Below are 25090 nucleotides of genomic sequence, written 5' to 3'. Positions count from 1 at the left end.
ATGAACACACCCTCCTCCACCCGCACGCACGCACGCGCAGATCGTTTGCAGACACCAACACCAGCTGCCTCCACTCACACAGCAAATCACATGTCGGTGTAACACTTGCAAAGTTTGTTTTGCTTCAATGCTACAACCTTTCACCTCACCTCCAGGTCTCCTTTGTTCCAAGCAACTTCTTAACACTGATACAGGCTGGACAGGGTAAGTACAAGTATATATAAAATACAGTGCAACGGCAATGAAGCATAATGAAAGGCGTGACAGGGTTAGAGGTCACAGATGGTTTGGAGCATCAGCGAGTGGGTGTGAGGGTTTCTGTGTCATGTTAGCCCTGCCCCAACTGTTTGTTTAGACGCACCAGTTAATGGCGATGGCCACTGAAAGACAGAAAGAAACAGGCGAACGAAATTATTAAATAACACATCGCTCGGCAGCTCCCACGTGTAGACATGCGGGTAACACACATGGGCGTGCCGACTTGTACTCCAGCTCCAGGTCAAGCTGACCATCTGAGCAAGTCGTCCAAGAACAAAAGGAACTGGAGCTTTGTAGGGTCTGCAATGTGTAACAGTCCCACACATGTCAGTAGCCACACAAGCTGGCACTTCTACACAAACCCTCACAATCCGTAGAGCAGTTTAGCTATTATTAATGTAGATGCTGCTAGGATCTGAATTTTCCCCTCAGCCCATATGGTTTCTATTCAAACTGCTTGCAAGCCCGACTAGAGTAACAATGTCAGAGGTAAAATACAAAAACTCCTTTAGGGTAAACAAATTTTCTTCTTCTAGGGTTGTCTCGCCCCACTAGCAAGCACGTTTACATCCATGCGTGAGTGGTAAACACCGCACGTGTAGACATCACAAACAGTGAACCAGTCAGTGTGATTAGTGGAGAACATTAAATAACTCAGGGCGAGAAAACCCAATGATACCCGTAGTTGGTAGTTGCTATCTTCCCTACCCCAATACACAGTACCATGTACTCCAACGTCTGAGAACACAGCCTGGGGGTCGAATCCCATCTACAACCATCCCCTTGAGAGGACCTTCGGACCGTTGATGTGGCCGGCACTAAGAAGTCCCACAATCAGGATTACATCACCTGCTTTGTGGGCATCCAAGGAGTCGAGATCCACGGCAGGGTGGCAGTGAATCGGGTGGATGGGGTGGGTGGGTGAAGGGTGGATAAGCACGCTGGTAATCAGACAGTGGAAGTCGCATAGCCAAGCAACAGATCCCACAGTCTGGTCGTTATGTCATGGAGATATGGTTGTCAACACCACAATACCACACATGGGGAAAAGTGAGCAAACAAAACCAGAAAGAAAGAAAATCACGTTTACCATTTTTATTGTGTAAATGGATGAAGGAATTTCCGTATCATGCTGCGCAGGACCACAGTCTGTATTATCATTATTGAATCAAAATAACGTAAAAGTTTAAATCGAAATGGACAGGTCCCTTAAATCATGTTCGCAAAAAAAAATTTTGTTGTAAAACCTTTAAAACAAGCAGGTGTGCACTTAAAATCAATTTACTTGTTTTTTTGTTTGTTGTGTTGTTTTTGTTTGTTGTTGTTGTTTGACACACACAAATAAATTCAGATTATATCTCAAATTAAGAAACAACCTTTGTCTTCTTTAAATGTAACAGGGAATGAGCAAAAATGAATTTTCCCGGTGCGTTGAAAATTTTCAAATGTTTTTGTCTAACCATAAGAATGGCGTATATAAGTCGACTTCGTATAACAAATGTGTACATTTTTTTTTTATCAAATCCAGTTTCAAATTCTTCTTTTATAAGATTTTCAAAGTTGGTGACAGTAAGACTGACGAATGTCAGTGTAGGGTATACAATAAATTACAGGGAGTAGTACAGAACTTATACACACGCTCTCTTACAGATAGGCAAACATAATTAAAGTAATCGGCTAGACTGTCGATGTCTTGTTGTTGCTTCGGTGCAGCTTCATGGCGAACACTTTAACTAAGAGCGAGGTGAGTATGCGTGTAGCAACTTGTACGCAAATAACAACATTAACAACAATAATGCACACGCACGTAGAACTCCGAATGTCACATGGTCAAATTACGAGGGGACATTAAGAAAAAAAAAAACTAGCATAATTTAGAAAGTTCTTCCGGAGGTTCAGCTATTGCAAGCCGCCGGGGCAGAGTATGACGCGCGTGCTACATCCACTTCCTGTACAAACAGTCGTGATGACGTCCCCATGCCTTGTATTTTCACAGACGCAAATTGGCCAACGGTTGTTACTATTATTACTTTCGGACGATGACGACAATGAAGCAGTGACGGAACGCATAAATAAAAAAAAAAAAGTGGGATGAAGCGAGTTCAAGTTCTCCACACGAGAAACCACACAACGTGCACGTAAGCCCCAGCCCGTTCATCCGGTGGTATGACCAGTTGCGATCCCGGTCGACCGTTGTCCTGCGCCCGACTTTGCTGACCGGCTAATTCATTAGCTGGTAGGCAAGGGCAACGTGGGTCAGCAAGAAGACTTAGGCTGCTTACGTCCCGTCACAACTGTCGAGAGCCACTACAGAAAGTGCCCTGCTCCATCCCCACGTCCCGTAATCAACCTCCCTCGCCAACACATCCCAGCTCCCTCAGACCGTACTTTCTCCACACATCTATATCTTCTTCAGGGTATCGCCGTTTCCTTTGTCTGCTGTCAAAATTTTAACCAGATTTTTCTCACTCTCACGTTAAAAAAAATTAATTTTAATATTTTAACTAGTTTCGCGACAAAAGACTCCCATAGCACCATCTTCATAGGACGAAGGAAACTAAACACTATTATATTTATTATTTTTGAAAGAACTGTACCTCAAGCGAGACTGAAAGCCCTCAACAAGGTAAATAAAACAAAACCAAAAAAAACCCACACAAAACCCCAAGACAACTCACCATGCCGAGACAGATGTTGTGACGACAACGGTCGAGGGTTGTGATGATAGGCGCCGCCATGCGCAGGTCGTTGCTGCTGCTGTTGCTGATGGTGATGATAGTGGTATAGTGGTTGAAATAGTATGGAAGGTGGTGGCTGCCACCTCCACCACCTCCTCCAGTACCACCGCCACCTACGTGCTGGCTATTGAGGAACTGGTGATGATGAGAGGCGTGTGGAGAAAAGTTCGTATGTGCGCTGTTGTTGTTGTTGTTGTGATGGTGGTGGTGTTGGTGTTGATGGTGGTTCTCCGCCAGATGGTGACCCGTATCGTGTGGCGTCCGGCCTGCGTACGAATCCTGCAGCTCCGCGGCGCAGTCGGGAGGGGAACGGTCCTCCAGAACCATCCTACCGTCCAGATACTCTCCCCTCCTCACGGGCGAGAGCATAGTACTCCCCCGTGCACAAGTCTGCTCATCACCGCGCTTTTCTTTATTATTATTTTTTTCTTTCCTACTGCGCTCTTTCGCCGTCACTCATTTGTTGGAGAAAAAGGCGAGTTTATCAAGATGTAGGTCAAAGTTCACTCGCAACCCCGCCTTGAAACTTCGAGGACTTCGAGAGTCCCCTTGCGATATGCACAAACACCCAAATCGGAAATAAAAGCAACTTTCACTCCATCTGTACTCAAGGAAAGATTCCTTTGCATGTCCTGAAATTGTATCGTTTCAAAACGACGATAGTTCCTCCATAAAATGATCCTTTAATTTTTTGGAGGGAATCGCAAACTGAAGAATTGTACAACTGCACACTTAATTCGTCGTGACAAAAATAGTGACAGCTGACTTGTTTTTTTAAAAATTAAATATGAAGTCCACAGAAGACAGGTATCCAGGTTGAAGCTGGTGTTCAAGAACTAGAACGTGTCAACAGGCGAGCTCGTCCCGACGAGCGCGTGACGAAAGGAATCTGATCAGCCGCCGATATATATGCAGACGTCAATCACGCTGACCGAAGACAAGAGAACAGCACGCGGCCTGCAGGCATCCCAGTGGAACTTGACACACCCAATAAGCCGCCTGGTGGCGATCGGATCCCGCTCATCAACCAATCAGGCCGGGCACGAACCCAGGCTCTCAAACTTCCGCCGGCCAATCGCAAGCCAGCAGGCGACACGGCGTCATCGATGGGAAGAGAGACGGTCGCGGCTGATAGCGCCTGCTCCACGCACCCTTGGCTCTCTCCTCCCCTCCGTTATTTATTACTCATTGCCACAGCGACCAACTCGCACACAAAATCCCTGTTTACACTGTCTGTGAAATCGTTCGTGTTCAGCTTAAAGAAATAAACATCTAACAACAATCTCTCTTATCCCACCAGCTTTCCTCCTCTTGTGAGTCTTTCTGGGAATTAGCGAGGTCCTTCAGCTCTCCATCAGGGTGTGCCACTGTATTTATACTCGAGAATCTTGGCCATCCTTCTCTTTCCCTACATAGCACACAAAGAACCGAACCAATAACAATCGGAAGAATCATCGTAAATTATGAAAAAGACTGGGAGTGTGATTTTTATTTCATCTATATCTTCTAGCTGCATTAGCAATGAGCCCGAAGTCAATGGAATCGAACTTAGATAATTCCTTTTCGGATGCAATAGGAGAAATAATAACTGTAACAATTGCGAAGGTGCTGGCTAAGACTGATTGAAAATGGTAGGGAGAAAGATGCGGTAGGTGGCGCAAACGGTGCCAGATGTACATAACACTGTACACATGACTGAGTAGTGCTCACCCTCCCGCAGATAACGTTTCTATCAACAGGGCTAGAGGGAAGGGACACAGAAAAATATCATCTTTTCAAGGGATGTCGATAAAAAAACAAGCAGCTCGCCCTGCTAAAACTAGAGACTTGCTAAGGTCGAACTAATTCTAGAGATTTCGCTTGCCACTAATTAACGCAGCGTTTGCCTGGAGCGGAAGGAAGTCGACTGTCATCGTTTTCTTGGGTCGTTTCACAGTTAATACACCCCTAACTATTTCTACAAGATGTTTGCTTCCTTCTATCGTTTCGTGTTCGTTTGCTCTGATGATCTTGGTGTTCGGGTTTTCGGATTGCAAGATTCTAAAAATCACTTGGGTCTTAGTTTGTTTTTTTCATTTTTAGGGAGGTGGTGAGGGTGTTAAGGTTCAAAAATCTATATATCCTCAACACGTGGCCTTCACTTGTAAAATACTCAAAAAAGTTTTCAGAGCTTCGTTTAAATTTGTGATTTATCAATCTCCAGGACATACAGTATTAGCCGATTGTCTAACAAACGTATCTGTCTTTAAATCGCTGAAGACTACAACAACGGACACAATGGCATTGCTCAAGTGTCATTACAGGCTACAAGGGATGATAAGATGGGAATGCCATTCATGTTAAGAACGCAATAAGGGCTCTACTTACTGGAGAGGACACTTCCGGTTACGAGACATTATAATTAGCACAATTTGTACGTTATTTATTCGTGTATCTAAAGATTTTTTTTTCTGAAGGAAAGAAAAAGTATCAGAAAAGTTTACAAGCAAGCGCAATGCCGAGGTTATGCCTAACTCTAGACAAAGAGCTAAACATTTAACTCTGCAGCTGGTCGTGAGTGGAGAAGGGATGAAAAGACTGTTGGCAAGACTTGTCTGAAACTTGCTTTAGCCAGGCTTAGCGCTGACCGCGCGCAACTAATTTTAAATGAAATTTCTGGCTGGCGCACGCACTAACCGTGTGAACTACTCTCAAGGTGCCCGTTTATTCTCTAACCGAAATTCATCCAGAAAGAACAAGATGTTGGCAAAATAGCGAAGAAAAGACTGCCTACTAAAGTTTTCGCACTCGGAACAAATGCAAATATCAGCAACTGGCTTTTTTTTTTTTTTTTTTAATTCCTAACTCCTAGCAAGGTAAGCCTGAATGGTAAGGCGTCATGCATGACATCTGACCTCACAAAACATCATGTCTAGCGTGACGATGATGCTTTCGGAAAACAAACCTTTCTCCGACGAAGCTGACGATGCCAGCGAAGACAAGAACAAGAACACAAGAGGTCGCCGAAGCTCTTCCTCCGGCGATGACGACAGTGCATGGCCGCACGCACGCACGCACACACGCGCACGCGCAAACTCTCCGGCGTTCTCAAGCACCTGTGGTCAGGCTCGACACACTGACCTTCTTCAGCCCATGCTGGAAATCCCACAGGTGCGCTGCCGATGAAGCAGGAGCAGACTGGCAGCTTAGCACGGGCCTAGCGCGCGCCCCTCCGACTATATCGTCTGCTGCGCACAAACGCCCGGAAAAAGTCGCAGATCAAACGAAGCGTTCGCTTGGGACCCAGTGGGTGAGTGGCGTGCGCTGCAGGTCTGCCAGTCGCCGGGGATGTAGTGGTGGAGAACAGGGGTGGTGGGGTGATGATGATGGTGATGATTCTCGACGAAAACTCTCCACACCGCGGGCAAAAGGAAAGCGAAGAAAAAGGCCGTCCGTTGTGCAAGAGAGAGGCAGGCGCACCACAAGCCTCGTGCGCCGCTCGTTACCCCCCTTTCTTCCTCCTCGCCTCTGTTCTCTATTCCCAATTTCCCCTTTCGTCAGCTCATCTCGCCATCACAGTTTTATCTCTTCCCTCCATCGACCTTCTTTTGCAACGCTCACTCTTTTTTCTCCTCTTTTCCCCCTTCCTCTTTTCTCTTCTTCTGTCATAAACCCCCCAGCCCAGCTTCTTACTTTTCTCTTCCAGCCTTCTCTCGATTTACTCCACAGAACTCGTCCACGGGCGCTCGTAAAGTTATGAATGAACGTCGTCACGCCGAAAGCGGTCCTCGCTCCCCATCAATCACCTCGCCCGTCGGCCAATCGCGCAGCTTAGCCGGGAGTAATTACTCATTATGCAAGCTCCGCCCTCTTCCGACTTTCACTGAGAGGGATGTTGGGCCCCCTTGGCGTTCGTTCCCATAAGTGTCAGTGTAAACGTGAGAGCTCCAGTCTCGCTCTCTGTCAATGGGATGCGGGAAGGGTTGGGGGGGGGGGAGGAGCAGGGAGGAGGAAGAGAAATACCCCACCCGCCACCCGACTGAGAAAACAGATAGCGCGGGAGGCTCGCTCTCGATGCAGTGGGTGATAACCACCAAGCCTGCAGCGGCAGTGGAACAACCGACTTGGAGAGCCAGTGCCGGTCTGCCAGCCGCATCACAGAGGTGTTACTGCGGTAACTTAGTAGTCCACTGGGGGTGTGAATCAAAAAGATCCGCCTCGACTTCCAAGTCCTCCAGTGTGTGTGGGTGGGTGTGTGTGCGGAGGAAGGGGGGCGAGGAGTAGTGATGGTGGGGAAAATGAGACCCGTGTTGTAGTCTCGACACCTTTCTTTGACAGTAACGAGAAAAGTTTTCAGATAGAGTCTGAGGTCTGGCGATCTGGTATGTCGTTGGCCTCTTCTTGCTCACACGAGAGAAACCTCGGCTGTATCCTCACCATTTAAAGTCTACCATTACATCACCGATCGACCTCATCGCGTTTCACGTCCCAGCGGTTATCATCGCCAACAATAAGTCTTACCGCCATCCTTTGCTAATAAAGCGAGACCGCCAATCTCCTTGTTTCTGTAGGTCGAAGTTATATCTAACAATAAAAGCCAACATTCTTTCTCCTACAAAACAAAATATACAGGACGAGATTATTTTTTTAAACATCCCCTCCACCAGAAGATACTAGTATCTAATCGCTATTGTCTGGAGCTTTTTTGGAAAGATTTCTTTGAAATGGAGGACAACACTTCGTACTATTTTGTAAAACTAGATATGTGATCGACAGAAGCCTCGATCTGACGCATAGACTGGACATTGGCAACAAGGTATGAGTATTAAAACGATCAAATTTGAAATTTTGACTCCTGTTACTTTGAGATCGTGAACGTTTGGAACTGCGCATGCGCTGGGACCAAAGAGCCTGAGATTTAAAAAAAAAATGGAGAAGGAAGTAGAGAAGATGAAGAAAATGCATGTTCACAGGCAAGTGACTGGACGGAATATGACAACATGAAGACCTCCCATTGCAGACAAGTCCGAGTGTGTAATATCATGCTATAAGGACCTGTTTGACCACAGTTGCAGCCCGTGGTCTCTTCATGACCAGTAATCAACGTGGCGTGCAGGCAGTACATCTCAGCCTCTCCTGTCTGCAGCGGGACACATACATCACCCATCGCCAGCCCTCTCGCCTGTGGAGGGAGGCATAAATCACAGGCCAAGAGCTCGGCGGGTTATCATAAGCCGGAGGGAGTGGGGATCGTGACCAGAGCACGCTTAGAAAAACTAAATACATGTAAACACAAGTACCCCGGATGGAAGCACTCTACGACTGGGTGAGGTTAAATGTCATCAAGTACTGTCGTGTCTACGAAATGTCAAGAAAAAAACAAAACAAAAAACTCAGCAAAAAATAAAGAAAGAAACCTGTGAGGGGTGTATGGCAGGGAGTGGGGTGGGGTGGGAGAAATAAGTTTATTGTTGTCTTGTCACCGGAAGAAGATACCTTAGAGAAATGAAGCGGTGGGTATGTTCCAACGTTACGTCACAAGGCTAACTGATTGCATAATTAAGTTTCCAGCATAATAAGTGCCAGGCTACTAATTGTGCACATGTGCAGGTAGAAAAGGTAAGCTGCGATGTGTTGCACGTGACTGAAGTGCGACTGCTCGAATGATGCACACGAGCATGCAAACAGGGCTAATGACTAACTAATTTTGAGGCTAAATTATTCAGTCTGCTGACTTGCCATGGCTGTAAACTACAGGTAGGAAAGTGGGTTCCCCCTCCCCCTGATGAACATGGATTAGGCTGTTGGTGTAAGCAAAGGGAGGGACGAGAGAGAGGGGGAAATTCATACACAGTGGCTTTCCATGATGTAAACACTCTTCAACCAGTCCGTGAGGAAGACGCGTGTTGATTTTTGGCATTAATACCTCAAGTGGAAGGCGTTCGTTTCTGCACATGCACACGTTTTTATGTTTTCCGTCTACAGTGGGAAAGCCATAACCATCAAGAAAAAAAAAAAGAACAGACGGTGGGAGGGGGAAGGGGGAGGGGAGGCAAAAACACTTAAAATTTTCAGTTTCTTGGTGTTTATCATCAACAACTTCTCCTAAACGGATGTTTTCAAACATTCCAAACAGAAAAAAAATCTGGATTAGTTAAAATTTATTTAAAGCGCGTTAGATTGATTGATTGAGTGAACAAACTCTCGCTAACTCCATCGTTCAATCTTTACCTTAGAAACTTTCTTTTCAAAAAAAGGCTGACATCTGAACAAACAGAATCTGGAAAGCAGTACGCGCAGACAGGAAAATAAGGTAAGCTGAACGAGAAAACACGAGACAACTCTTCTGTCAGTTACCGATAGACATTCAAAATGAAACAGTCAAGCTGGCAACGCTTCTCTTCAACAAAGTCCCTTTCTCTGTTACGACCAATGAAAACAAGCAAGCAAACAAACAGCCAAACTCAGGCTAGCGGTGAGACAAACTTGCACCTGGAGCAGGCTACAGCAGGTTATCACCGCCGAGGGGCTCCTGTGCACAACCCCACCACAGACTGCACGGCGGGATGGCGACTACACCAGTCTGGTCGTCTGATTAGACGACGAGGGGACGTGTGCTGAGCTGCGATGGAGAAGGACGAGGAGAGGGAGAGTTCAGGGCCAGACACTACCCCAAGAGCCGTTTTCACACACCAGTGACACTGGGATAATCAAAGGCGCGGTGCCGAGCGTAGAAACCCTACCCGCCGCCATCTTATCTGCCGGGGTCGGAGTACTCCCAACTGGTAGTGGAACTCCCGTCAGGGGCATGTCTCACACCCCCTGCCTGGTCTGTCGCTGCCTGGAACCAGGCTGACCAGTTCGGACACAAGCTGACGATTGCTATGGGATACACAGTTCCCGATCACCTGATGAAGTCCGGTTCCACGCGGCTGAAACTTTGATGTCAAACGACGCCATGGCAATCACGTGATGTCAATAAGAACAGAGGCTCGGAGGTAATAGGTCGTCCGCAGTGACACTGTTCACACATGAAGTGATCAGTGTTCATGTGGTTGGTGTGTGCATACTGTCACCGCGATATAGACTTAGTTGCTGACCAACCAATCCTGTGTATACTATCCATGTACTAGGCCGATACCACGTTCACCAGTGTACATTCAGTCTAACAGATTGGAAAGATAGTGTGTATGTTTTAAAATGTTCTTAACTCTTGGCTACGACAGGCAAAGTCTCGTGAAATATAAAACTGACCATAAGTGAAAGTAACAATGGAATGAAAAATAGAAGAACGGAAGACATGAAAGAAGTAACGAAGAGAGATTAGAAGCAGCTTGTTAGCATCTTAAGCGACACTAGGCATGCAAATTAAAAAGGGTTAATGCCCTCCCTCGTTGGTTGTCACTTGAGGTGGCACAGACGAGGGAGTTTCTCCACGATGCTGAGGCGGTGGGCAGTCAGGTCAGACGGGGTTCGCTCCCTTGACTGTCTGCCCTTGGCGCCGTACATCAAGTCTCGCGGGCTTAGACATCGACAGCGACGGGCGGCGGCGACCATCGTCGTGGATTGTGACCGACAAACAGGCTTGAAGGTAATGGTAATGATGACCGTTATCACCCTCCTGCCCTCAATCTAACGCCCGGTCCTTGACTGTGGGATAGCCAACCACGGTCATTCCACGAGCCCCCATGCCCAACACCAAGGACCATAGATTATAATTATCTATCGACTTTGCTGACACACCCACGCCACTTGTCACGAGGGTTCATCGACGGATGACTTCTTCAAATCTACAGGGCGTCAGGAATGGGAAAGCCCCACCCCCTACATGGTCAAACCGTCAATTAAGTGAACAAATTAATGACAAATAAAATAATATATAACAAGGCCAGCTGGTGGGTTAGGTGAAGTACGGTCACGTTTGAAATTCAAATTTATTTTCAAAAATATAATCTGGTGCGAATACCTCGTACAGTGCTTTTTCATACAACTTATCACACAGACTGTGTTAACTCCTTTATATATAAAACCCCAACTGGTCAAAATGACTGGCTCCCTGCATGGGGTCAATTTCCTCTTAGCTTTCTACACCGGTCTGCCTGCCCCATCAGGTCACATGATGCTAAAGGGTGGTGGTGGTGGTGGTGGTGGTGGTGAGGGAGGATGTAGGACAGCTAGCCTCGGCCTGGAGTCTTTAACTGTCGACACATTAGATGCGGTGTCAGGGACTTCATTCTGCAGCAATTAGCGGCCAGGGGCGGCGACAGGGGCCTGAAAAAACACCAGACGCACGACCCGAGGGGTAGGGGAGAGAGGAGGGGTGGGCCGAGGGATGTGGCGACGCATTGGACGGCACCAGTGGCGCAGCAGCAGCCTTGTTTGCGGAGCCGACAAGCGTGGCGCGGTCGTCGTACCGGCCCATCGTCCACAACCGCTGTCTTGCCGCGTGAGGTGTGTGCTCCGGCATACGGCAAAACGAGGAAAGCAGGGCTCGCCGCTTGCGCTGCTGCCGAGGAAAAACAGGGAGCCGCGAGGGCTCTCGGGTGATACTGTGTAAAGTCGTGGCTTCAGCCAGGAGCTGCTACCCGCTTTTCAATCCTACATCTGACCGAAACTTCATTTTGGGTACCGGTTTTGCTTATTCATTTCCTTACAAAATTCTTACAGGCTCAACTAATGTTGAGTCTAGAAAGTATGACAGTATGGTCCTTAACCATTATCCATCTAATCTCTTTTTTCTTCCATTCCCTGTCTGTGCAAGTATAATCGGATACCATTCCGTGGATCGGGAAATGAAGAAATAACTGTAACGTTTAATGAACTTCGACCTCAAAGACTACAAGTATCTTTGCGTTCGATCGTTGTTTCTTCTTTTACGCATTATTGAGTGAGTTGGAAGAGTGGTTATGACTGTGAGCACTGGTGTGTGCGTGAGTGAGAAAGGAGGGAGAGCGTGCACGTGGAGGCAGCAGAGATAACGAGACCCACACTCCCATCGGCGACCTTTCGCGTCCGCGCGAATTGGACGAGAGGCGATGGTCTCTGATGGGACTGAACTCGTTGCCCGTCAAAGTGACGAGTTGCTGCCCCTTATTTAGCCGACATTACGGGGCAGATTTACGGGCGAGCAGGGCTGCACTGCTGTGCTCACTCCAGCCAACTCCAGCGTTCACCAACAGCAGCAACACAGACAACTGATGCAGGTCAGCATGCAGCAGCCGCTAGCCTTGTGAGCACTCTCCTTTGCAGCGCTGCGACGACCAGCTGCTTGACTTTAACTATTCCCCATCGTCCTCATCAACAAATCTGGGGTACCGCGATGTGATGTCGACATCCCAAAAGAAAAAAGGAAACAGTAAAATAGCAACTTTCAGTGCGAGGTCTTTCTCATATTTCTTACGTATAACAGAGTGGTGGTGGCGAAAAAAAAAAAAAAGCAAACCTGAAAAAAAAATAAAGGGAGCGAGTGAATTCAAGGAGAAATAAGTGTTATGTATTCTGCGTAGGCACCTCTGAAGCATCTTTGGCCTTGCATGTCTCCGATGACATTTATGTGCGTGATTATAATGTGTGTGAGTGCGAGATGGAGACAAGGCCCCAGAGAGAGAATTAATTGTGCAAGTGCTATTTAAAATTCCCTCAAACTTGCCCCATGAAAGCCTGTCAGACTTGTCTGCCCGTGACATCGCGGCAGGAGGTGAAAGGCGACCTGGTTGTGGGATGGATGCAGTCAGACAGGTGTCGTGACAGCGAAATGCGACATGATCTCCGACAAGCCACGTTTCTTCCTGGTACTTTCTCAATTTCGGGTTTCTCTCATCTCTTTGTTTTCGTGTGCATCGCCATGTCACGTGCCTACGGTGTCAAGGACCTCCTGCCAGTGCGGCACAACTGCTTTTTTCCATTTTCTTTCCTTTTCTTACTTTCTCCCTTGTTTCTTCACCTCTCTTTCTGTCCCTTTAATACTTGTATCCTATTTTTGCATAAATCATAAATCACTTTCTCTCGACACACTTGAATTATTGTTTAGGGGTCTGCGAGGGCAAGACGGTGGAGAACTCAAGGACAAGCACCTTGTCTCCGTAATTATAAAGTGGTGTCCAGAAACCGTAGATGTAGTTTAACCCCTTAGGCTGTAGTTATAAGGCCGTGGCAAACGATGCCCTAGGGTAAAATAAAACAAAGCCAAGTTTGCGGGGTCTGCACACAGCTTTACAACCTCGGAGATAAAAGGCTTGCCGCTGGTTTCCCGATTTTGCTCCCGTGGTTGTCTACTTGCTACTGTAGCAAGCTGGTAGTATTGTTCGATATAAGATTCTATGCATGTACGTTGATACATAGTTACAATACATGCAGTTAAACTAAGTACGCATCCCCACTCCCTCAAAAGAAGAAATATACGTGTGCATGAAACATACATTCCAGAAATTTCCATCAATCTGTCAGAAGAAAAATACACGCAAACAAACCAACAACCAAAGAAAAAAAGGAAAGCAAAACATTATTTTTTGAGCTTCGTGCGCCATTGATAGCGACGATAGACAGGCGCACTTCTAAGGCACGAGACGACGGAGAAGCGGGTGACAGGTAAGTGATGAAAGGCTGCAGGTACCTGACGCCGCACCCCTCTCCTCCACCCTGCTGCACGGCAGTCCACATGTTTACTGCCTGCTAAAGCCGTTTATTTCAACGCCGCGTCGTGCACCGCAAGCTCTGCCATCGCCGTGCACAGACAATAAGGACGGCACACGCAAGCTCCATATCCTTCCCTCCCTTCCCAGTCCTCTCCCCCTCCTCCTCCTCCTCCGCTTCCTCTCTCGCTCTTTATACTTGTTGCCATTCTCATCCTGCTGCTCAATGTCTTATCATTGTCATTAGTCTGCACAGCCTGTGTTCCTAATTATGGTCGTCTGTGGTGGTGTTATTTCTGGTATCGCTGATTATCAATTCTACAAAAAGTCGTTGGCTGACTACATCTTCCCAAACCTCAACATTTCATGCGGCTTATTTTTTTTCAGAGTATGTCAAGGACATGCGTACAAGGTCGCATGTCACTGAAGATTCACTGAGGGTGGGACTGAGTTGGGAGTGGCAAGGGGTAGTCTTGGTACAGCGCTTGTTTGTTAGTTCAAATTTCCTAGTTATCTTGTGCGTACATAAAAGTGTGAGTGTTGGGGGTGGTTAGCAAGGACTACTTCCACCCACCCTCTGCTGTCGTGCGGAGGAAACAGCCAGGGGTTGTGTGGTGGTCGTGGTGTGAGTGCAGTGCTGGCAGAAAGACACGTGGCATTGTCAGAAACACAAGAAACGGGGCCGACACATACTGAGCGAGCAAAGCCCTTAGATCGCACCTTGGTATATAAGGTCTCAGGTGCGCGAAAACACCTGTACATGTGTTCTCTCTCGCGCGCGCGCTATCTACACACATTTACCAGATTCGCCTCTCCCAAAACATGGGATGTCAGATAGGAAGAGATTTTAGTCGTTATTTCTTCAATAACTCTTCCTTTTTTAATATAGAAAAACACATCTGAAACACCCTAATGATGTTCCATTAAACATGATGTGTAAGGGAAAATATTCACCACTAGTCCTTCATACGCACGCACAATCAGGTCCCGACATACACTCAATCGTCTTGCATAAGCACCTACACCCAAGCTTTGTCACATACAACTCGGGTCCTTTATACACACGTACACCCTGGTTTTGTCATACACACTCACATGTCTTTCACACACACGCACACCCCAGTCTTGTCACATGCGAAACACGCGCTTTCTCGTCGCTGGACGATGTACCTATGCAGGTAAGCAGGAGCGGCGGATGCACACGCAGAAAGTCACCTTTGGGGGTGCAAGGCATGTGCACCGACTCTCTGCTGCGCCACGCACGCACGCACACAAGCAGCGCGCGCGCCCCAAATCTCGAAACTTCAGCCGCCGGCCGCCGCAAAGCTTTTTATCCTGGCATCCTTAACAGAGCCTCTTCATCGGCCTATTTTTAGCGCCACCACCGCTTTTTTCGCCGCCCCCGCACTTTCGTGGCAAAGAGGATGGCGTTAGCAGCCAAGGAAGGGAGGAAGGGGGCGAGAAGGAGAGGAAGCAACTCCCGCCTCCTCCACCCATCCCTCTCTCTTTCTCTCAAACACTCTCGCTCTGCCGAGGGAACTTGGCGTACAGCGAGGTTTGCGTTGACGAGGCAGAAAAGCAAAACCTTCACGTCTGACGTCTTCCAGTCTCAGGTCAGTCAATCAAGCCACCAACACACACACTACCGACAGCAACCAATCAGAACTCCTATACTTGTTTTTGTTACGTACAGACAAAAAGCTGGTAAACTCTAAACAAAAAACTAACTTAGCTGAGTGGAATACACAGACTGCATGGCTTAACGTGTAACAAGCGTTTCTTTCTTTTTTCATTTCTCTCTCTCCTCCCATCCCGCCTCAACTCCCCTTGCCTCGGTCTCGCGCAGCCTGCGCCAGCCGCTGATGGCCCCTGACCTTTAGGGTCAGTCTGTGACCTGAGAGCCCTGTGAAAGAACAATGAGGAATGGAAGCCGAGTTTTCCCACCATCCTTCTCATAAAAAAAAAAAAACCCCGACCCTTTGCCATCTCAGTCAGCTCTCCTGTTCTGCCTCTCACATATTCACCCCTATCCACCCCCTCCTCCGCCGCCGGCATACTCTCATCGTTGGTTCAGTTTGTGGCGTTGTACATTGGGGGTGTTGCAGCATTACCCCAACTCCCCCTGCGTCTGGTAGGTATGTGAGGGTGGGGGTGTAGCAGTAGCAACAGCTGTGGAGCATGCGCAGTGAAAAGACCATATACTATACGAGGTTCAAGCAAGTGACCGTTGTAGTCACTTCAACGGCTAAGCAGTAATCAGGAAAACAAGGCATCAATGAAATGCGTACGTTTTTTTTTGTTTTTTTTTAAAGAGGTAGGTAAAAACACAGGCAGACACAGACACAAATATGCAATAAAAACGCGCTGATAAATTCTCTCAAGCTCTACCAAGTCTCACAATCGTCACTAAAGAACTTTGCACCCTTGGACGCACCATCACTACATCGGGGTGTAGTTTCGGGTGTGCAGCTCGGTCAAAGCACACTCATCAAGGCGCCTTTGATTCTTTTCATAGACTCACTAAACACCCACACCCTCCAGAGCCTAGCCTCCCACCACCACCACCACTCAACACACCTCCCTGTTTCGTCGTTCTCAAGGACATCTCAGGTAAACATTCTCTCACCTAGCCTTTCAAGGTGCTACGGTGTGGGAAGAGGTAGAGGAGAGATTGGTGGTGTCGGGGGGTAAGGAGGGGGGAGATTAGAGAGTTGCGCTGTTCTTTGAAGCACGTGTCTAGATCACACGACAATCTGGGCACGAGAGGTCCCTTTTCCCCCGCCACCATCTCTCCCCCCGTCTACCCTCCCCCAAGCAAGCCTTACCGCTGACATAAGCAGTTTCTTCTCATAAAACACACATTCAAACAAATGAACGAACGAAACCCTTTTTTTTCTTGCCAGACATCATCCTACTGACACTCACGTTGCCAGCAACACATTCAGGAACACTGTTCCCAGCTAACTGTCCACAGAGGAGTACACACGAGGGCTGCAACTAGACACGATACCGCTTTTCACGTGCTCATGATGTGTCTGCCATCTTGCCTCTCTTCCGGTCAAGTTACGAAGCGTCGCTCGAGAGGTTGTGACCAAACCGACATATTCTCTTTATAATCCCCCTTTCCCCATTTCCAAACGTTTCGTTAGTTTGATCACAAGAAGCAGATAGTCAGGTGTCTGACCAAACTTATATTAAAAGTAGCGAAAAAACGGCCGTTAAATTAACGTGACAATGACGTCACGTTGACCGTGAAGTTGACGTCACGATTAGCGGTAATATAGACCATACTGCGTACTGGATTCAGTACCGGATGTGACCTTAGTATATTTTTTGTACAGTCATGACCTGGTTGCCTGCCATCACTCTTTTTTTTAACCTAAATTTTAGAGGTCGGTCTTCATGTGGTGTAGGCCGCACCACTCCCTCTCTCACCCCTCAACCCTACTCTTCTTACGACTCGCTGTCCAGCCTCTTGGTTGTCGAATCTTGACCTGTATATGACACTAATTAGCGGACTATGTAGCTCCACGCGTTCAAGTGCTTCAAGAGCTACTTCCTCTGCGGGACTCTCGTAGGAACGTAGGTGGATTTGCTTTTTAGGAGCCTTGTGAAACGATTGTGTGTGTGTTTCGCGCGCACGTGCATGTGCATGCATATTCAGCGTATTCAAAGAAACAGCGAATGCACAGCGCAGCATTTACAGCGTACTATTGCCTTTAGATTGTATCTCAAAGCCCTTCTACCCCATCCACGCTAGGTCGCTAGCCTCCACCCATTTCTCTCCCCCCACGCTTCGCTCTCGTAATGGTAAGCGCCATCAGAGTCCAGGCCATGCATGAACGTCAGATGAAATTTATGAATGGGGGAAAAACGGCGCTCTCTCTCTCTGCTTCGCGGAGTTTTCTAGGACACCCCCAAAAGTAGGTGCCGATTGTCCCTCGTCACGCGCTCGTCACGTCGTGCGCAAAAAGAGGTGAGGGTTGCTGGGGGAGTTGGAGGGGCAGGGAGGACGGAGTCTGCATCAGCCAGCTGGTATGGGGGAAGGGAGGGATGACTAGGGGGAAGATTGAGTAGGTAAACTACCCCGTGTCAGAACAGAATGGTCTGGCCCTACAAAAGTTGTTCTTTCGTCAGATGGGTTTATCGGTCCTCTGATGGAAGCAGGCTTGAAAGAAGGGCTTTTGTTTTCCTTTAAAATCTTCAGAAGTTGGGAAATGAATGTCTTGAGGCACGTTGGCTCAGCTTGTGAGTGGAGGTTTGATGCGAAATCTCATGTCCTGCATGTGTTTAGCTCTTAAACCTCGGAAAATAGTTTTACGAATCCAGGTGTGAAAAAGAGGCCATGCTAGTTGTTCCCACGCTAACAATTCAATGGTATTGGGAACCAGGTTTCTACTTTATTCTCTCTTTCTCATCGCCTGTGTGTAAGTGATAGAGGTGAAACTGAGATTTACATTTCTATACTAAACTTGTATGGGATGCAAGGAAAGAAAGAGCCCGAATTTATAATCGTTTATAACGATCTTTTCTGAAAATCGCTGCTTACTAAATGAAAGATATGAAATCTGGTACTCAATGAAAACTCACCAATTAATAGAACGCCCTTTAAAAATCCAAGCAGGTTTTTCATTGTTTCTTTTTGTTTTTAATTTTGTTTCTTTGATTTGCTAGTTCGCTCGTCTGTTTTTCACACAGTCGTCACCATGATACTACTGATGACGACGACGACAACGACGACGACGGGTGTGACCTGTTGGCAGAGAGAAGCCACAGGAGGGAGCCAGGCGAGTCGGGAGAGCCGCCAAAGATGGGGCGTTGCCACGCATCAGGACACCAGCTCCCAACACATTCCTGGCGCCAGCCCAAGACTGTCGTTCACTTCGAGCAGGAGGGAACGGTGAAACAGAAAGGAAGGGACGAAAGGCGGGTGGGGGGTGGAAGAGAATGAGGGAGAGGGGCAAATGTTCCAGCTGCCTGCCCTGTTAGACACAGCTGATACCAGCTGGGCGCGTAGCCCTGGCGCGAGAAACGGGTGCGAGTGCACGGGTACGCCCACCAAGCGTACGCACAGGCACCGAGAGAACGCCAACAAAACGCTTCCAGACTGGCCAGCAGTGCCAGTGGAAACCGTTTTCCGTCCCAGCCAGCCCCACCTCCCCTCCTGTGCGGACGTGGCGATTTGGGCGGCTGATAGCTGCAGACTCCTGCAGTCTGGCGGTAAACAGCCTGTGATGTCCGTGCCAGAGCACCGTGCTGTGACGTACACAACATGGCCACCACCGCCCAACGGAGTTCTGGAGGGGTGGGGGATAGGGGTGGCACTATGCTGCTGCTTCTACCTGTGTCGCGACTTGGTCCATCCGCAGCAGAAAACATGTTTTGGATGGGGTGGTGGTGGTGGTGGTGGTGGGTGGTGGTGATTGAGTTTGAAGATTCAAACCTTTGGGACTTCTGTACACTTTTTTATGTTGGTTTTACATTTCGTGTAGTGAATCCGTCTTTTGTACCATTAAAAAAAACAAACAAAAAAAAAAAAAAAAAACAAGGGCAGATTGATAATCTGTGTTTCTCCACCTATAATTTAAGTATATAGCCCTAACCACAGACGTAGAGTAAATGAAAGACGTATGCAGTAAGGATCGAATTTAATAGAATTTTTATGCCACTATCATTTTACTGTAACAGCCAGCCTACCTAAGCAGAATTAATAAACGACATCAACTTCAGAATTCAAAAGATGCTTCAGGTAAACCATAAGCTTAAGCTTTTAATTCTGTAGTTAAAATAAAAGTTGAACAATTATGCAAAAGGTAATGCAGCGTACTACTTTTCTGTGGCTTGGTGATGGAAAGGGAAGATTGCAAAACAAAAAGAGAGAGAAAAAGAAAGAAACGGGTATCGTAAAAAAGAATTTCAATAACATTTTCTCTTTCATGTTTCTGTACCGACCCTGCCTTAGGAGATGCCTCTGAGATAACATCTGAAGCTCAGTAACCTTGCCTTCCACATTCAGAGATGCGTCATCGTTAAATTATGTTTTTGTTGACTAGAAAACGAAACCAAATGCTCAGCTTCATGTCACATCAGCAGAAATGTGTGTCTGACAGAAAAAGTCGTTTTAGGAGGTCTGTGTTGCGCCCTATTTTCCGAATTATAAGAGCCAGGGGTCATTGTCGTCCGATTTTTAATATTTTTTTTTAATTCTGAATTTATTTTGCTCATGCTGAGATGGTATGACAAATCATGACCAGCGTATTCTGCTGCCAAAAAAAAAAAAAAAAAAAAAAAAGACCGGGCTCTTTCTTCTTTATGTTTTAGAATTTTTTTTTTTTTTTTTTTGCTTGAAAGCGGTCGTGCAAAAAATGTCTGCCAAAATAAAATCTCGGTTGTTTTTTTTTTAATTCTGGTGTTATTATGATTCTGTTAATGTCTCAAACAACAAAAAATGAAAGCGGTGCGGTCAATCCTGAAAGATCAAATTGCTGATAAACTAATGATTCGTAACACCGAGTTTTACAAATCTGATGCTTATCTACAGCAACCACAAAATGATACTAAATTAACAACACAGAGAAGGAGTGATAAAGGTTGGGAGAAAGTAAGAGACAGACACAAAAAAAGCCAGAGAAGAAATCTGAAAACATCTCGGGAACACACAGCATCACCCCTCTTCATCTGTTCCACTGCCCCTGTAGGGACGCAAGAGGCAGGTGTTCATAGCCTTCGTGTGATCTCAGATACGAACACAGCTGTCCGGATTCCTCCTGCAACCTTTCCCGCACAGACGTCCGCCACGGTCCCAGCAAGCAAACCTACCTTGACCCCTTCTCCTGCCTCTCACAGGTGTGACACATGGCTAAGATTGCTGCAGGTGGCGCGGAATGACCAAATAGCGGGGTTGTAAAAACACTGAGCACACACGTGAGCACTACAACTACACCATACCCTCCTCTCCTCTCTCACTCACTCAGTGCAAAGGAGAAAAAGAGAAAATGAATTCAGAGCAAAAATGAAAAAAAAAAAAAAAAAAAAAGGAAGAGTAACGCGAATACAAACTTGAGATACTGCAGAGAAGGAGTCTGTCGGACAGAGATGGCGGCGGTATGGTGTAAACCTCGTTTACCTTCGTCGGCAACAACAAAGAGGATCAGCAATACTGTGGTGAAAACGGCGATAATACTACTGCCACCAACAGTGCCTCCCAGTACTAAAAGGTTCCCTTCAGCAGAGAGCGAAAATCACTTCGCCACTCTTCCTCCCCTATGACGAGTGCTCAGTTCTCTCGCCTTCATTGCTGACTGTTGAGTGAAGAAAAGCTAAACTTGAAGACCAATCCTCAAAAAAACAACAACAAACAAACAAACCAAAAAAAAAAAACAACAACAACAACAAAAAACTTATATCACGGCGAGAAACATTTTAACAGTTAAAATGCATGGAGAAACCAAGGGAGACTATCTTCGGTAAACAGTCAAGGTTGGGAGAGAGGAAAAGAAAAAAACATCACCGAAACAAAGTATCAGGACACTAAAAAGATGACAAATGATATTACAAATCGTGATATTACCTCAAAATAAATAATTAAAAACTAGCTTTTGAAACGCTGTAATGTTACCTATGAAATAAAAGAAAGAAAAGAAAATTAGAGCTAATCTTTATTGAGAGTTAGTCGAGTGAGGGGGGCAGTGGGTCAAGGTCAAAACCAAAGGGCGTGGATGAGTGGGGAGACAGCAAACTCCGCCACAGGAGGCCGTTCCTTACGGGGATAGAGGCTGCAGTTTGTCGGGCCATGGTCGGACCCGGCGCAGGCCAACAAAGCCGACCACAGTGAGCAGCGCCATGTGCCGTTTTGGCCAGCAACGAGCACACAGAGCGGCCCTCGAGAGTAAACTCCCCTTGGAGAAATCTCGCGGCTGGACGGCAGGTTTCTTCTGTTTAGTTTTGCTTTACTTACACAAGAATGTCTCGCCCCTTGCCTGCGCATGATATTTTTAGATGCGACCAGGGTGTTATTATGAGGTCGGTGACCACTTCCCGCCATGCCCACTCATTCGGGGTTGTCCCATCATGCGAAAGGGGGAGCAATAAGTCGATCAACTCGGACAAAATCACAAAATCGCTTTGCGCAAGAAGAGATAAAAACAATGACGGTGATATTAATTAGGGGTGTGGAGAATGAGATGAAGTCTTACAACCATGAGTCCTTCTCTCTGTGAGTTCGTCAGCTTGACCACGTGACATAGTGGCTGAACACGCTACATCTGCCTCTTGTACTTCTTGACTTGCAAGAGCAGCTGAACACCGACAATTCTTGAATGTTGCCATCACTGAGTCTTATGTCATTAATTTAAATAAACAGTTGTCAGCACCTGCTGCTGAGCAATGCCTTGGCAAGTACCGGGTGTCGTTTCTCTGAGACCTAAGGCTCCTACGGCTACCATCAATCACGACAGTTGGTAGCTACCATCTTAAAGTAGACAGACCACCGCATCATTAGGGATCTAACTTTCTTTTCTTCTCCCTCCTTCTGCTCTTCTATAACCTACCAGAGATGGAAGACAGAAGGGTCTTCAATCCAGGGATGCTTTCTGCCTTCCTCCCCCAACTCCACCTCCACCCTTCCATGCGACAAGAACCAGACCACAGGCGATGCCTACAGACGATCTATAAATACTCTTTCCCCATTCATGTCTCCAGGTTTTCTTCCGCTCCCCCCCCTCCCCTCCAAAAAAAAAAAACCACCCACCAATATCCTCTGCTGCCCTTACATACAGGTTCTTATCTCTTGAGTTTATTTTGTTTGATGCTGGGGTCTGTTATTGTCTTGTTTGTTTGTTACTAGAGTCCATTTCTTTGGTCGAACTGTTTATTGATGGTGTCTGTTTGTTGGCTGCTTGGGTCTGCTATGATCTTTTTACCTCACCCACCCCTGCAGAAAGGCTATCCCCTACCCCACGCTGCAATTCCATACCTACTACAAGCAACCACAATGGACTTGGAAAGCGACCAGTGACCAGAAATAAACACTGAAGTCACGTTCTACATTAGCCTCCTAAAGGTTTCTTGACCTCCGCGCACTCTTGGCCATAATAGCACTGTTGATGCTTCTCAGTCCATCACCCCCTGCTGCTGCTGCTGACATTAATTAGAAAAGAAATGCGGCATTGTCGTGTCTTCCAGCCACTGAAGACAGAAAGGCACAGAGCTAGAATTACAACGCGAGGAACGGTCTGTGAATGTTCCTAGAACTCCTGTCATTGCGATTGGGATAAACCGAGGCTTGGCCGGTCGTAAGATAACAATGCAGGATAAAGAACATGACGAGCAACCGAACTTTTGATTAGTGTTTTGATTTTCAGCGACAGACTGAAATACGAGGCAGAACACAGACCCTCTCTATCTCGCTCTGTCCATCAGCCCCCTGCCGGCAGCGGAGAAACGATCCACTTGCGACTTAACGCTCAAAGCACGCAGCAGGACATCGAGTCATCTCTTGCCCTTTATCGCATTTCACCTCCAGACAGATGAAAGTCATCTCTGAATGCACATGCATTTCTGTACCCAACTTCTCACAGCACGATTCTGTTATCAGCCATCCCCAGCAATGTGCAACAAACCCAGACTTTTTAAAGATGTGAACAGCTTCTGTGCTCACTGGGAAAACATGGCATGTCGTTCTGTTCTCCCATCCGTGTTTAGCTTTCTCTGCTATCGACACTTCGGCCAGGTATGTTGTCTTCCCCCCATACCCCTCCTACTCTTCTAGCTATCTTCGTCCGTGCGTATGCAAGTGCACGCACACTTCTCTGTTCGTGTGCGGGAAAAGGATGACATAGACAGATACTTCAGGCAGGGACTGAAGAGCAATCATCTCTTATCTGCCTGCCTTTCTGTCGGAACGCACGGAGAGTTGTCACCGACTTTTTGAACGCTGGCTGTTGAGAAATCAGAGCGCACTAAAACTCTGTGGTATTTCATCAGACATGGAAACTGAAAGAAGCACATTATATATATATACCTATGAGTGGAAGAAAAAATAAAAAGAAATCATCATGAGAGTGGGAGTGAGGGCAACGAGACATAGAGAATGGGAGACAATTCAGAAGACATTCTTTCCGAAGGAGCTCAAGTACTCACCAAGACTCTCCTCGGACAAGTCCGACAGGGATGGCACCTTCTGCATGCTGGGCACCCGCCGGTCGTCGTGGTCGTCGGATGAGGGAAGAAGGAAGTTGACGGGGGTTGGGTCCTTCAGAGTGGTCTCCGCATCGTAAGGCTGCTCGCATGCTACCTGCAAACAAGAAGAGAAGCCAATCACCATCGTGCATAGTTGCGTGCCATCTGCTAATTTAATGTCAACCGTGATGGCCACCGTCGCCATTAAAAAAAAAAATCAACAAAACCCGCAAGCTTGGTTTTCTGCCAGTCTATAATAATGTTTCTAAATGGATCTATCATTTTTGCTAGTTTGGAAGGGAAGACGGAGGAGGAAGGTGAGCCTCAACACGTTCACCCGTTTCCAACCAACCACGCCGTGGGTGCGCACCCCACCACCACCACGACCACCACCACACCACTCCCACTTGTCTCGCCCCCATCCAAACTGCGTTCAGTCTGAATTTTTGAGTGTTTATATAAAAGTAGTAATGACAGGATGTTTTCATTTTGTTTTAGTCCATTTTTGTCTCGGTGATTCATGAAACGCTTTGATCACTTCAACGTCTTAAAGTCCACAAAAAGTCTACATCCTTGCAAGACCTATTTCTCTCTGTGTCACACAAGCAGCAGTGATAGATGGCAACAAGGTAAGGTTGCTGCACGACTTCCCATACCTGCTCTCATGCTTGCATAAAGAAAAACATTACAGGCAGTGTTTTTCCAAGTAATCTTACACGTATTAGGAAACAACACTAAAACCAAGTCTTCTAATTTACATGTCAGAAACCTCTTTTGTAACATTCCTACAACCATTTTATCGCAAACCGGTAACAAAAACTAATCGGCATTCAGACATCGTTTCCAGATTCACCTTTGATTGAAAGCAGACACACGATGCTCGGTATACGCATCTATTTTATGTAAAGATCTGCTGGCAAGAAAGACAGAAAATGTACGCCGCTCATCAAGGCTCGTTCCGTCACGAAGCTGTTAGCTCTGACCATTTTCACAAATTTCAATTTTGTGCGGTCTGACAATGACCAGGATGTCGGCTATTAGATCATGAAAGCATAACTTGGAACTCGCACCCGTTACACGAATCACGACCGCCTGCTAACCTGATCAACGGTTTTGTGGTGCTAATACGGTCTTTGCACTTTACAAACGCCAGCCACGAGGGCCTCTCTGTCTCTCTCTCTCACACTCACACCAAGATCAATTATCCAGATGTTTTTTGTCTGCAAGGTGCAAAGTCAATCAAAAGACGGGACGGGGGTCTGTGAGCATTGCAAAGCCTCTCTCTCTTTTTTTTTTTTAAATTTG

At 46.9% G+C, this 25090-nt stretch overlaps 1 protein-coding gene across 2 annotated transcripts in view; it reads right to left on the bottom strand.

The window, feature by feature from the left end:
- LOC112568870 (protein C-ets-1-like) overlaps positions 1-25090 on the bottom strand; it is a 62563-nt gene that overhangs the window by 27375 nt on the left and 10098 nt on the right. The window contains exons 1-2 of one of the 2 annotated variants that reach the window (XM_025246384.1): positions 5941-7499; positions 2937-4404 (exon numbers count right to left, since the gene is read on the bottom strand). Coding sequence is in view for 1 of the 2 variants with exons in the window: in XM_025246383.1 (XP_025102168.1) it covers positions 23747-23900 (154 nt within the window). In the remaining variant the exon portion in view is untranslated. Of the gene's footprint in view, positions 1-2936; positions 4405-5940; positions 7500-23746; positions 23901-25090 lie in introns of those variants that run through there. The other variant, XM_025246383.1, reaches the window with a different exon arrangement.

This window comes from Pomacea canaliculata, linkage group LG7 (assembly GCF_003073045.1).
Source record: "Pomacea canaliculata isolate SZHN2017 linkage group LG7, ASM307304v1, whole genome shotgun sequence".
Classification (NCBI taxonomy): domain Eukaryota; kingdom Metazoa; phylum Mollusca; class Gastropoda; order Architaenioglossa; family Ampullariidae; genus Pomacea; species Pomacea canaliculata.
This window is presented reverse-complemented; position numbering and strand designations above follow the sequence as displayed.